Consider the following 14,131-nt stretch of genomic DNA (forward strand, 5'->3'; position numbering starts at 1 on the left):
AGCTCTGATTTTTAGGAATTTTTTTCCTTAAAACTATCTAAACAACTAAAAATATCTCTTCTCTCCCACACATTGCAGTAGAGGAGCCTGACATTTATATAGCATTGTAAAATTTAAGTGTTTTACTTACATGATCTCATATAAATTTTATAACAGGACTGTGAAGTATACATACTTCAGGTATTGTTATCCCCCTTTACAAATGAGGAAATAAAGAATTAGGGTGATGTCTTTAAACCTGTTGAAAGCAAATTAAACCTATCCATTATGCTTCTGTAGTTGTTATTCATATAGCAGATTATCTTTGTGATAAATGCAAAGTTAAAAGTTTCAACAGATATCATAGATTTCAAATTATTTAATCCAAAATTGAGATTTTTTAATGAACATTTTATAAGATTTATGTATATAAATATTTGAAAATGTACATTTGTTTCTTTACAAAATGCTCCTCAGTTGTTTAGGGTAAGTAATAAAATACTACTTTTAAAAATCATGTTCAGTGCCTCAGTACTGCCTTGGAAACCAACAACATTTTTTTGGTATAGCTTGCAAATGTTATTTATTACTGTTTATACATCACTATTATTTCTTTTAAAGAATAATTACATTTAAATAACTTAGACTGAATGTATTTTGTACTGTTCTATTTAAGATGATTCCTTGGACTTTTTTCTTACATTTTTGTTTCTTATTTCAGATGGCAAGATTATTTTACCATAAACCTCAGTTTGCCATTTTAGATGAATGTACTAGTGCTGTTAGTGTTGATGTAGAAGGCTACATTTACAGTCACTGCCGGAAGGTAAGGGTCAGAGTATTTTTTTTTTTTTATTTTGAGTTCCAAACCCATTCTTCTCCTGTCCCTCTCTTATCCTTGAAGAAAACAAGAAATATGGTGTTAATTTTACATGTAAAATCATACAAAATATTTCCATATTAGCCCTGTTGCAAAAAAAAGAAAAAAGAGACATAAAGTAAAAACATGATACTCTCAGAGTTCATTAATTCTCTTTCTCTCTGAAGATGCATAGCATTTCTCATTATGTCTTTGGCTGTCTTGGTCAGAGTAGCTAAGTCTTTTTTGACTGTCTTGAACAGTCTAAGCTAACAAGCTAAATCTTTCATAGTTCAGTATTGCTTTGTATTCAGTGTTCTAGTTCTACTCACTTCATTTTGTATCAGTTCATATAAAACTTCCAAGATTTTTCTAAAACCTTCCTGTTTTCATTTCTTACAGTACAGTAGTATTCTATTCACATTCACATACTATAACTTGTTCAACCATTCCCCAATAGATTTTTGTACAAATGGTTCCTTTCCTCTTTTCTTTGATTTCTTTGCCATATAGATTTAGTAGTGGTATTGCTGGGCATAATTACAGAATGATTGAATCAGTTCATGCCTTTGCTAATAATATATTAAAATCTATTTTGTTCCATATCCCCTCTAGCATTTGTCATTTTCCTTTTCTGTCATGTTAGCCAATCTGATAGGCATGAGGTGCTATCTTAGAGTTGTTTTAATTTGCATTTTTTAATCAATAGATTTGGACTATTTTTTTATGTGATGATTGATAGCTTTGATTTCTTCTTCTGAAAACTGCCTATTTTTTTCCTTTGACCATTTATCAATGAGAATATCAATTGAGAATAACTCTTATTTTTATAAATTGGCCTCTGTTCCCTATATACTTGAAAAATGAGGGCTTTATCAGAGAAATTTCCCTGAAGCCTGCTTTCCTTCTAATTTTGTTTACATTTGTTTTGTTTGTGGACATGCTTAATTTAATGTAATCAAAATTAGCCATTTTACTTTCCATGATCCTATCATTTGTTTGGCTATAAACGCTTCCTTTTACTTAGATCAAACAAGTAAAATTTTCCATGCTCCCCTAACTTATTTGTGATCTTACCCTTTATATCTAAAGCATTCTTCCATTTTGACCTTATTTTGGTATACAATGTGTGATGGATGGATGTTTTCCAGTTTCCCAGAAATTTGTGTCAGTTAGTGACTTCTTGTTTGTGTTTGTCATACACCAAATTTGCTATGGTCATTTACTGTTGTGTACATAATCTATTCCTGTGATCCTCCAATCTATTTCTCAGGCAGTACCAAATTGTTTTCATGATTATGATTTTGTAATATAGTTTGTAAATGGTATTGCTAGAGCCTCCTTCCATCACATGTTTTTCATCAATTCCCTTGTTATTCTTAAATTTTTTGTTCTTCTCCATAAATTATGTGATTATTTTTTTCAAGTTCTATAGAAATTTTTTTTGGTAGTTTGATTGGCATGGTACTGAATAAGTAAGTTAATTTAGATAGAATTATTATTTACTATAGTCCCCTGATTTGCCTTGGTAGGCAGACTCTCAAATGTTTGGTAATGTCTACAATTATTTTAAATGTAACTTCTTTCTGTCTCCTCCTTTTGGATTTTATTGGTAATATATAGAAACTGATGATTTATGTAGGTGTATTTTATATTCTGCGACTTTACTAAAATTGTTCAGTTTCAATTAGTTTTTAGTTTATTCATGAGGATTCTCTTGGTATATATCCTCTGCAAAGAGTGATAATTTTATTTCTTCATTACCTATTTTTATTTCTTCAATTTCCATCTTATTGATATAGTTTGCATTTCTCTTTTATTTTTAATTTAATTCACGGGGTTTTTTTGTGGTTTTTTTTTGAGGAAGACAAAGTTAAATGACTTCCCCATGGACACATGGCTAGTAACTGTCAGAATCAGATTTGAATGCAGGAGGAATGGAGTCCTTTTGACTCTAGGACTGGTGTTCTAAATACCATGCCACTCATTTGCTCCTATAGCTAGCATTTCTAATACAGTACTGAATAATAGTAGATTGATAATGGACATTTTTGCTTTGCCCTAGTGTTCTTGGGAAGGCTTCAAGTTTATGTACAATACAGCTCATGCTTGCTCTTGGTTTTAGATAGATACTACTTATTTTAAGAAAGGTTTCATTGATTCCTATGCTTTCTAGTGTTTTTCTATGGAATAGGTGTTATATTTTGTGAAAAACTTTTTCTTCATCTATTGATGTAATTACATGATTTTTATTGTTTTGTTATTGCTAGGTTAATTATGCTTATTTTTTCCTATTGTTGGATCATCCTTGCATTTCTAATATAACTTCTACCTGGCCTAGTGTGTGATCTTTGTGATATATTGCTGTGATTTCCTGGCTGGTATTTTATTTAAAAATTTTGCATCCATATTCATTAGAGAAATTGGTCTGTAGTTTTCTTTCTCTGTTTTTGCTCTCCCTGGTTTAGGTATCAAAATCGTATTATGTCATAAAAAGAATTTGGTAGGACTCCTTCTTTACCTACTTTTTCAAGTAGTTTGTAAAGTACTGGAATATATTGTTCCTTAAATGTTTGATAGAATTCATTTGTAAATCCAGTTGGAATCTTTTCTTAGGGAGCTTGTTGATGACTTATTCAAATTATTTTTCTGAGAGTATTCATTTCACTTAGATTGTCAGGTTTTACTATCATATAATTGGGCAGTATAACCTAATAATTGTTTTAATTCACCCTTTTCCATTTTTTTGAAATTTGGTTTTCTTTTGTATAAATCAAATTAAGCATTGGTTCATATATTTTAATAACCCCCCCCATAAAACCAACTCCTAATTTTGCTTATTAGTTCAATTGTGTTTTAGATTTAAGTTTTATTGATCTTTCCTTTGATTTCCCAGGATTTCCAATATGCTATTTAATTGGAAATTTAAAATTTATTCTTTTCCTAGTTTTGTAGTTACATGTCCAGCTCATTGAACTGGTCTTTTTCACTTTTGTTGTTGTACATATAGAGATATAAATTTTTTCCAAGTACTACTTTGACTCCATCTCACAGATTTTGGTATGTTATCTCTTTGCTGTCATTTTCTTCAATGAAATTTTTTGTTTTTATGATTTGTTTTTTGACCTACTCATTCTTTAGAATTAGATTATTTAGTTTCCGGTTAATTTTTGATCTTTACTTTCAAGGCTTTTTAATGAATATAATTTTCATTGTATTTTGGTCTGAAAAGAGTACATTTAATAGTTCTGCTTTTCTGCATTTGGCTATAAGATTTTTATGCCTTAATGCATAGTTCATTTTTGTGAAGGTGCGATGTATAGCAAGAAAAAGGTATAGTTCCTTCTATTCCTATTCATTTTTCTCTGGAAGTCTATTATGTTTAACTTTTCTAAAATTCTGTTCATCTCCTATTTATTTTTATTTTGTGGTTAGATTTATGTGGCTGTGAGAAGAGAAAGTTAAGATCCCTCCACTAGTATAGTTTTATTATTTTCTCTTATAACTCTTAATTTTTTGTTTTAGAATGTGGATGTTGTGACATTTGGTGCATATACACTTAATATTGATCACTTCATTGTCTGTGGTGCATTTTAGCAAGATCTAGTTTACCCATAATCTGTTTTAATTGACTTTTTCTTTTGTCTGAAGTCATGATTGCAACCCTTGAATTTTTTACTTCAGCTGAATAGATTCTGTTCCAACCCTTTATTTTAGCTCTGTGTGTGCCTCTCTGTTTCAAGTGTATTTCTTGTAAACAGCCATTAGATTCTGATTTCTAATTCATCCCTCTATCTGCCTCTTAGGGGTGAATTCATCCCATTGATATTCACAGTTATAAATATTTACTGTATATTTTCCTACATCAACTTTTCTTCCGTTTTGTCCTTTCCTCTTTCTTTTGTCCTGTCCCTTGACAAATTTTGTTTTACTTCTGATTACTGCCTCCCTTAATCTGCCCTCCCTTTTATCACATTCCCTCCATTCTTCTCTTATTTCTTTTGCCCTCCCACTTCCCTATAAGATAAGATCGATTGCTTTATGGAAAGAATCCCATGAACTGATGCTGAGTGAAGAGAAACAAGAGAACACTGAACACATTAACAACGTTTTGAGTTGATTAACTATGATGGATGCAGTTCCTCTTAGCAGTTCCGAGATCTAGGACAACCCTGGGATGCCTGTTATAGACAAAATCATCCACATGGGGTGGAGGGGAGATTAAAAACCTACAGAATCTGAATGTATACTTTGTTCACTTTTCTAAAACTTCTCATGTTTTTCCTTCCTATCTTGTAGTTTTCTTTCTTTCTCCCTAGTCCTAATTCCTCTTACACAAAATGACTAATACGTTAAATACAGATGAAAAGTTTAAGAAAAGTCTTTATTCGTTGTTTGCTCATTCCCACCTTTTCTTGACTTTGAACTTTATGTTAAAGTTGGGTTCTGCCTTACTTGGGAGTAAAACTTCAAGATCCAGGCTTTTTGGTACTTCTGATTTCAGAGCTAAATCTGGGGGCTTAAAAGTTTTAGGTGCTTAGCAGGTGGTGTGATCTGGGGAGAGTCATGGTCATGGCTCCCATGGGACCAGAAGTGATACTGTTCCTCAGAGCCCCTGCTGTTCCCTGCCCTGGATCTGTGATCTAGAAGTGGGCATAGGCAACAGTGAGGCCAAACAAGGCTCTGTACTATACCCAGTGCTGGTACATGGGTCTTTTGGCATCGTGGACCAGTTGCATGAGCCCCTTACACTCTCTGACTGGAGAGCTCCTGAAGCTCCTGCTGCCTTTACTACTAGTGCCACTGCCACATGGACTCCAGGCTAGCCACCACCCCATTCTCACAGATATTTTCTTAAGATCCCCAAGTTGTTTTAGGAAGGAAAAATGTCTCATTTTGACTTTTTGCTGGCTCTGCCAACTCTAGAATTCGATTTGAGTCTTTATTTTTTTTAATTTTTCAAAATATTTTATTTTTTATTTTTCCAACTAAATACAAAGATAGTTTTCAACAATTATTTTTTGTTAGATTTTGAGTGTCACATTTTTCTCCTCCCTTTCCTTCCCTCCCCCTCCCTTGACACAAAGCAATCTAACAAAGGTTATATGTGTGTGACTGTATTAAATATATGTCATCCATATTGATTATGTTGTAAAAGAAGAATCAATTGAAAAGAGAAATTAGAGAAAAAAACACATAAGACAGCTTTTAAAAATTGAAGATAGTAAACTTTGGTCTACAATTAAACTCCATAGTTCTTCTTCTAGATAAAGAAGGTATTTTCCATCCCAAGTCTTTTAGAATTGTCTTTGATTATTGTACTGCTGAAATGAACAAGTCCATCATAGTTAATCATCACCCAATGAATATTAGAATGAATAATGCTTTTTCTGGTTCTGCTTATTTCACTTAGCATCTGTTCATGCAAGTATTTCCAGGCTATTCTGAAGTCCCATTCCTCATGATTTCTTATAGAATAGTAGTGTTCCATCACATTCATATGCTACAGTTTGTTCAACCTTTCCCCAATTTATGGATATTCAGATGCTTTCATCAATTTCCAATTCTTTGCCACTCTGTATAGAGTTGCTATAAATATTTTTGTAAATGTGGGTTTTTAACCCTTTTTTGTGATCTATTTGGGATACAGACCTAACAGTGGTATTACTCTTTGGGTGTAATTCCAAATTGCTTTCCAGAAAGATTGGGTAAGTTTACAAATCCACCAACAATGCATTAGTGATCCAATTTCCCACATGCCCTTCAACGTTGATATTTTCTTTTTTTTAGTCATATTGGTCAATTTCATAGGTGTTGGGTGGTACCTCAGAGTTGTTTTAATTTGCATTTCTCTAATCCATAATGATTTAGAACATTTTTTCATGTGACTATAGATAGCTTTAATTTCTTCATCTGAGAATTACCTTTTCATATTCTTTGACTATTATCAGTTGGGGAATGACCTCAGTTCTCCATATATATTTTAGAAATGAGTCCTTTATCAGAAACAGTAGCTGTAGAAATTATTTCCCAATTTATTGCATTTCTTTTAATCTTGGATATATTGGTTTTATTTGTGCAAAACCTTTTCAATTTAATGTAATCAAAATCATCCAATTTGCCTTTTATAATTTTCTCTAATCTCTTCTTTGATCATAGTTGAGGCTTCATTTAGAGTTGTTTGGAGGGACGGCTAGGTGGCGCAGTGGATAAAGCACCGTTCCTGGAGTCAGGAGTACCTGGGTTCAAATCCGATCTCAGACACTTAATAATTACCTAGCTGTGTGGCCTTGGACAAGCCACTTAACCCCATTTGCCTTGCAAAAACCTAAAAAATAAAATAAAGTTGTTTGGAGGGGAATGTTGGGACAACTCAGTTGTTCCTTCTCTGCCTTACTGGCTTTCCCTTAGAAGTGGTCAGATTATTTTACCCCTGAAATGAGGACCATGGATTAAAAAGAGTTTTTTTCTTTTCCTTCTTTGTTTACTGTTTTTAAATTTGTATTTTCTTTTTTTGCCATTGTCATACCTCTTAAGTTGTATATTCAGACTTAGTGAACCTGAACTTTTATTTTTGTGTTTTGGGAGCTCTTAAAAAAAAATTAAACTTGCTGACTATCAGAGAAAATTGCCTTAAAATTTTTGTCCTTAATTGTGAACTACTTTTCAGTACTCACCCATATTATTCTTTGAAATGGTTTTCCTTCCTACATAACTATTTGAGAATGTGTTTTTTAAAATTTCTGTCTCAGAAGGAATTGACTTCAAAACCTTTGTTCCCTGACTTTAATAAAAGCAGTATAATCAGTTCTATTGAGTCATAATTTGAACATAGATCTTTAACTTTAAATTCAATGAAATTTTTTACCCTATTACCACCACTGAGATACTTAATGCATTAGCAATATTATTTTACAAAATTTTGAACATCAAAGGAATCAGTTATTCATTAAGGCTATATAATGTTTTATTTCAATTTTTTTTTTATGCTATGGAGGAAAGAACCCTGGATTTGGCATCATTGTGGAGTCCTGGGTTGAATTCCATTACTTACTCTTTCATAACTATGAATGTTACTAATCTCTCTTAGCCTCAGTTTCTTTATCTGTAAACAGAAAGAGAGTTGGACTAAATGATCTCTAAGGTTCTTTCAGTTCTAAACCTATTTGATCCTTTTTGAGTTGGGGGGACAGAGGGAGTGGTAATAGCTATCATACTCATTTTTTATGATTATACTGAACTGAGAAATCTAAATAGATGTATTTTCAAACTAATGATGAGGTTTGCATCAGTTCATTGATGAAATAATAATTCAAAATATCTAAGCAAAATAAATGTGATTGAAAGGACTTATCTGTGGACTTAATAGATTAAGATCTGACAATTTAGGACTTCTGATCTGGCAATAGATTTTTTTTTCTAAGCCACTTGAAGGGGGGGTCGCTTTTAGCAGTGGTCAGAGAAGTACAGTGGACTGAGAAGAACATGGGATTGTGTGTTCATCTGAGGACTTAGGTTCAAGCCCTGGCTCCAGCCATTGCTTACTCTGGGACTTGGAATTCCTCTGGGTCTTTAATTCCCTGGGTTTGTTTTCTCATCTGTTAAATAGGAATAATAGTATTTGTATCACTTAATCACAAGATTCTTTTGAGGAAAGAATTTTATTAATTATAAAGAGCTAAATCAGGTGATGCAGTGGTTAGAGCACCCTGGAGTCAGGAGTACCTGAGTTCAAATCTGGCCTCAGACACTTAATAATTTACCTAGCTGTGTGGCCCTGGGCAAGCCACTTAACCCCATTGCCTTGCAAAAAACCTAAAAGAAAAAAGAAGGAAGGAAGAAAGAAAGAGAAAGAAAGAGCTAAATCATTATAAGTGGTGGCAGTTATTGCTGTGACTGTGTTGTCATTACAACTTTGAAACTGGAAAAGAGATCTACAAGTTGTGTAATCCAGCTTCCTCACTTTACAGGCAAAGAAACTAAGACCCATAGAAATTATCTGATTCCACTTCACACATCTAGTGGCAGAAATGACATTAGAATTTAGGCTTACAAAATTCAGGCACTATGCTGTCATTTATAAATACGTAAATTATTTTTCTTGATTTTAGGTTGGTATTACCCTTTTCACTGTGTCTCATAGAAAATCCCTTTGGAAACACCATGAGGTTTGTACCTTTTGTTTTTAGTTCACTTTTGAATTTTTATTTTATTTCTTGTGTCCAATTAAAAATGGTTTCAGATATTTTGAGTTACTTTACCTTTCTCATTCTTTCAAAATGTCTATAAAATTCCTTGAGAGATGGTCAGTTTATTAATATTTATTAAATGCTATGAATGTGATATATATATATATATATATATATATATATATATATATATATACACACACACAGTCTCTAATTTTTTGTGAGAAATTAAAATTCTTAGTATGTCTAAGTCATTATTCTAGGAGGCATCATTATCCTGACAAAAATGAAATGGTTCCTCTCCTCAAGGAACTTGTAGTCTACTGGAGGCGTAGAACCCCACAACAATTGAGTGTTGTTTGTTGTAGGAAGCTATAAATTGATTTTAATAAATTCTAAATTTAATAGTGATTATAACCCTATAGGAGGAAGGGTTATAAGTAAACACAGCCTTTATTATCTGACTTTGAGAAAACTGATGGACTGACTGTTAAATAGAAATTTGGGAGGTTTTTTTCATAGTTATGAAAATATATTTATCACTGTCTCTTGCTTTTTAATTGCACTGTAAAAAGTTCCTGAATAGAATTTTTGGAGTGTATTTTAATAAAGCATTGTAGTACTACGGTGAGGTTGCCATGTCATGTTTTATTTGTCTCTGTGCTAGAGTAACATTGTTGGTGTTAGAGTCTTAACTAGAGCTCCACTGGTCTCTACCACCAGAAACACACCAGAACTCTAAAAAGTACATAAATTTGAGTTCATCTACATTTTAAGATTAATTTCCATTACATACTACATTTAGGGTAAGGGAAAACTGTGGCAAAACTCTGCATTAACAGTGAAAGACAAAAAAGTTTATTTGTGCAAAGTTAATTTAAAATTACTTAAGAAACATTAGAAATCATTGCATTCAAGACTTGTTGAATGTTCATTGTTAAGGACTTAGAAAAAGCCTCAAAGTATTTTTATTAAAGTTATTGATACTGGAATACTGGAATAATGTTATCTTGAACTAATTAATCTAAAGATTAGCTTTAAAAAAATAATGCCTCATACATATATGGTATTTTATAAAGCCTATTTTTTTCTTGAGCAGAAATAACTGTTCAAATCAAATTTTCTGTAAAAGATTTCCAAATTTTTTGTGTACCTTTAGCTTGTAATAAATATTAGAAACAATTAAAAATTTTTTTTTGATTTAGAAAAGCATAGATAAGTTACCATTGGGGTCTGGCATAAGTTTCACACCTGACCCTCAAATAAAAAAAAAATAAACAAGACTACTATTCCAACAGGTTCTCCTATTTATATTTATATTTACTCTTTGAAGAATTTCTTAAATTCCTTCAAGAAACTCTGTTAACCTGCTTAATAGAAATGCATTGCTCCAGCTTTAGTTTCTTATCTAGCATTGTCATTTTATATTTTTATAGGCATTATCTTAGCAGAAATGAATAAGACATTTTACAAATCACAATAAATATTTCCTTGCCCTCCATACTTTTTTGGTTGCCTTTTAATCCTCTTTTGACCAGCTCTGTAGTAGATAGATACTTAGATTCAGGTTAGAAGTGTGCTCTCTCTCTCCTTTGCAACACATTGCTACTGTTTTTGAAAACCTTCACTTTATTTTCTTGGAGTCATCTTTATTACTTTTTTTGAGTGTCTTTAGGATAAAGTAACAGTTGAGTTCACTTGAAAAAAGTTTTATCACTTTTCAGCACACTCTGTCAATATAGAGTGGACTTGCAGGGTCTACATTAGAAATTTGAGTTGTAGTGGCATGAAATATGCAAAAATTTTAATGTAATATGTAAAGGTCTTGTTGATAAAGGGATACTTTGTCCTACTTATGCATTTTCCTTCTTTCCTACAGTATTACCTGCATATGGACGGGAGAGGCAATTATGAATTCAAGCAGATAACTGAAGACACAGTCGAGTTTGGCTCTTAAAATGTGAAGCATTACAGCTGCTTCATTGAAATACGTTCAGAGTCCCCATGGAAATACAAAGTACATTGTAAAATAAAGTTCATAAGCTTGTTTTAAAACAATTAACTCTAGATATAGAATAATCCAAAACAAGCGGTTAAAAACATTTAAATATTATGTAGGATATTGCTAATTGTGTATATGTTGGTTTAATTATTAATATGTACTAAGAATGTCCTTATTCTTGTGGTTAAAAACCTGCCTAAATTAAATTGGGCTTAAATCAGTGTAACCTGATTCATCCTGGGATGTAAACCATTTGAAGTCAGCTAATTTGACTTTTGTGGACTTTTCCTTTTCCAGTGAAGAACCCTATTTAAAATTAGGGTCATCACCTGTCCGGTTCAAACAACACAGTCCTGGGTTTTCTTTGCCTATCCCAGGGTACTGGGGAACACACACGCACACACACACACATACACACACAATACAAAAAAAAATCATAGTGTATTATGAAAATCTTTCACACCATCACATAATAGCAGTTAGTTGCACAGTGACAGATTTCTTTGGCTGCCACATTTACACTCATTCCTCATGTCTCAGAGTGCTTTTGGTTTCATGAAAGCTTCTCTGACCTCTCCTTTTCTAAATAACAAATATGTCCCCCTTCCTTTTACAGTGTTGGATTGGGTGGGGGGTACATGGTTATTGGATTAGTATTGACAAAATCCACTTTGTCTTGCTTACAAGGGTTATTATTTACCTGCCTTACCTTCTCAGTGTTTGGGAAGGTCCTTTGAAATCAAGCTCCACTCTTCAAGAGATTTTTTTTTTTAATTTTCTAAAAGAACTGGACAAGTGTATCCTAGCAGACCATTCCTTAGGAGTCTGGTGGTTCTGTAGAGTTAAAATCTAAGCTATCATAGGAATGCCCTGTGTGAGGGTATTGCACTGAAATAGGCAATGTGGTCTCGTTTTCTTACCATGATTTCATGTTTAAAAAAAGGTCTTATATCAAAACAATGTGGGCATGGGAGAAATTATCTGCATCCTAGGGTATAGTTTACCTGGGTGAATTCTGAATTCCTTTTTGTTATATTTGGATCATTATGTTTAATTACTCTGTCCTGCTGTAGAAGTTGATTGCTCCTCAGACACCATTTCTGCAAACTGCCCTTAAATTACATATGTTAACTTACACAATGAGAACTTCAACTGAACATAATCAATATAATTAGTATAATCAATTTTATCCAGACCAGGGTTCAGAAAGACGCATTTTGTATTCTTGTCCCTGCATATTTCTGCAGATCACTGGCTACTAAAGTGAAACTTGATGTACTCATTCCATGAGACATAACAATGTTTTTACCACTTCTCTTAGAAAAATTATCTACTTCTCATTTATTTTCTGCTCAAATTAAAAAAAATCAAATCTTATTCACTGACTTTTGTTTGTCCTTTTTAGTCTTGATTTGTAATGTGTGCTTATGTGGTTTATACTATATTTTTGTGGTTTATACAGTGGTGATTTAAATAGCAACCAGATAATAATCTTAAGTGATCATATGCTCTCCAAAAAGGACTGACTAAAAACTGGTGGGTTTTGGTTGAATATTTTTTAAGTAGTCTTCCTATATGTCTTTGAACCTAGAGTCATATATCTAAAGATATTCTTGGTATTAAGGAACTCCTATGCATAAAGTTTTACTTTCAAATATTAATAAGTCCTTAAAGTGACCTAGTGAGGTAAAAAATAAAATTTAGGAAATGTATCCTGATATCAAAGAAATAGATGATTTCTTTTTTCATCTCCATCAAGTTCTTCTCCTCTAGAGTGCACTTAACTTTACTCTTAAATGTTTTGAGAAATACCCAGAAATGTAAAAAAAAAAAATTCAAATTCCCTGGGAGCTTAGTTTTTTAGTATTTAGCCTTATTTACATTATTTCAATTAATCTCATTTATTTAGTGTTTTTCTCTACAATATTGCCTTTGCAAGAAACTCCTGTAGTTTATAAACTAAAGGGGTAGTGATAAAAACTACTTTATATCATAATAGAGAAATAGTGCAGTCATTTATACAAATGAAGGTTTGTAGATTTTATATACACTAATTCTGTGAAAATTGATTTTCAGAAACTTTACTTCAAGAATAAAGCCTGTTCATGTTTGTTTCAGAGTCCTGATATAACCTCACATGCAAGTGTGTACTTTGTTACTGGGGAAGACACAAAGTTGGCAAGCATAGATTAGGGTATTTTAGGGGAGACCTTTAAGACTGCTTTTCTTTCACTTGTTGCAGTATAATAAGATAGTTTCAAAAGGTCCTTGTGCATCTTCTAAACTTTAAATTAACTTTCCAAAATTTAACAGCAAGTTTTAAGTATAAAGAAAACATTCTATAAATGGCAAGTGAAATTGGATTGTGTTTTCTTCTCACAATTGATCTAACTTCACATTGACTCATCACCCAACATTTACCTTCTTACTATATTAACCATTTTTCCTTTGACACAGAGGCTGTGTACATGAATCCTGTACAATTGTATGATTTCTTTTGTTCACAGCTTTAGTAATTTTGTTTCATATTGTTTCTATCATGCCATGATCCTATTAAAATTTTAAAGTATACAAGGACTTTTTAAAATAATGCCATTTTTCCCAAAAGATCATTCAGTTTAACTCAATTTAATAGAATAACTACTCTGAAAGGAAGCAGACAATAGAAGACATAGAACTGGATTTAAACTCAAAAGTACTAGGATTTGTATAGCTCTGTCACTGTCTACACAGATAAACAAGTCACTTTACCATCTTGAGCTAAATTCACTCATCTATAAAATGAGAAATGACACATGACTTTTGTTAACAGTTTTCATCTTTATTTGATCAATAACATGATCTCAGTAGCTCAGAGGAAAGTGACTGGCCTAATAGAAAACTAGTTTGGGGTGGTAGAGGGCAGAGAGGGATGTCTGATGTGCTTTAGAGTCTCCTGATAATGTGGTGGCCATGTACAGAAGATATCTATGTCATTTCCTTTAATTACCGACTGAATCAAAACTCTTGACCCACCAATGTTTGATGCCCAATATTTGTGTTCTTTAGCTGCAGAGAGTAGAACAAGAAGCCTTCAGTGGAAATTTCAGAGAGGTAGATTTA

At 32.4% G+C, this 14,131-nt stretch overlaps 1 protein-coding gene across 3 annotated transcripts in view; it reads left to right on the plus strand.

The window, feature by feature from the left end:
* Nucleotides 1-12,406, plus strand: part of ABCD3 (ATP binding cassette subfamily D member 3) — a 99,519-nt gene extending 87,113 nt beyond the window's left edge. For all 3 annotated transcript variants that reach the window (XM_074188214.1, XM_074188213.1, XM_074188212.1), the window contains exons 21-23: nucleotides 701-805; nucleotides 8,950-9,006; nucleotides 10,907-12,406. In XM_074188214.1, coding sequence (XP_074044315.1) covers nucleotides 701-805; nucleotides 8,950-9,006; nucleotides 10,907-10,984 — 240 coding nt within the window. In that variant the 3' untranslated portion in view covers nucleotides 10,985-12,406. The remainder of the gene's footprint in view (nucleotides 1-700; nucleotides 806-8,949; nucleotides 9,007-10,906) is intronic.
* Nucleotides 12,407-14,131: the final 1,725 nt, after the last annotated feature.

This window comes from Macrotis lagotis, chromosome 5 (assembly GCF_037893015.1).
Source record: "Macrotis lagotis isolate mMagLag1 chromosome 5, bilby.v1.9.chrom.fasta, whole genome shotgun sequence".
Lineage (NCBI taxonomy): Eukaryota > Metazoa > Chordata > Mammalia > Peramelemorphia > Peramelidae > Macrotis > Macrotis lagotis.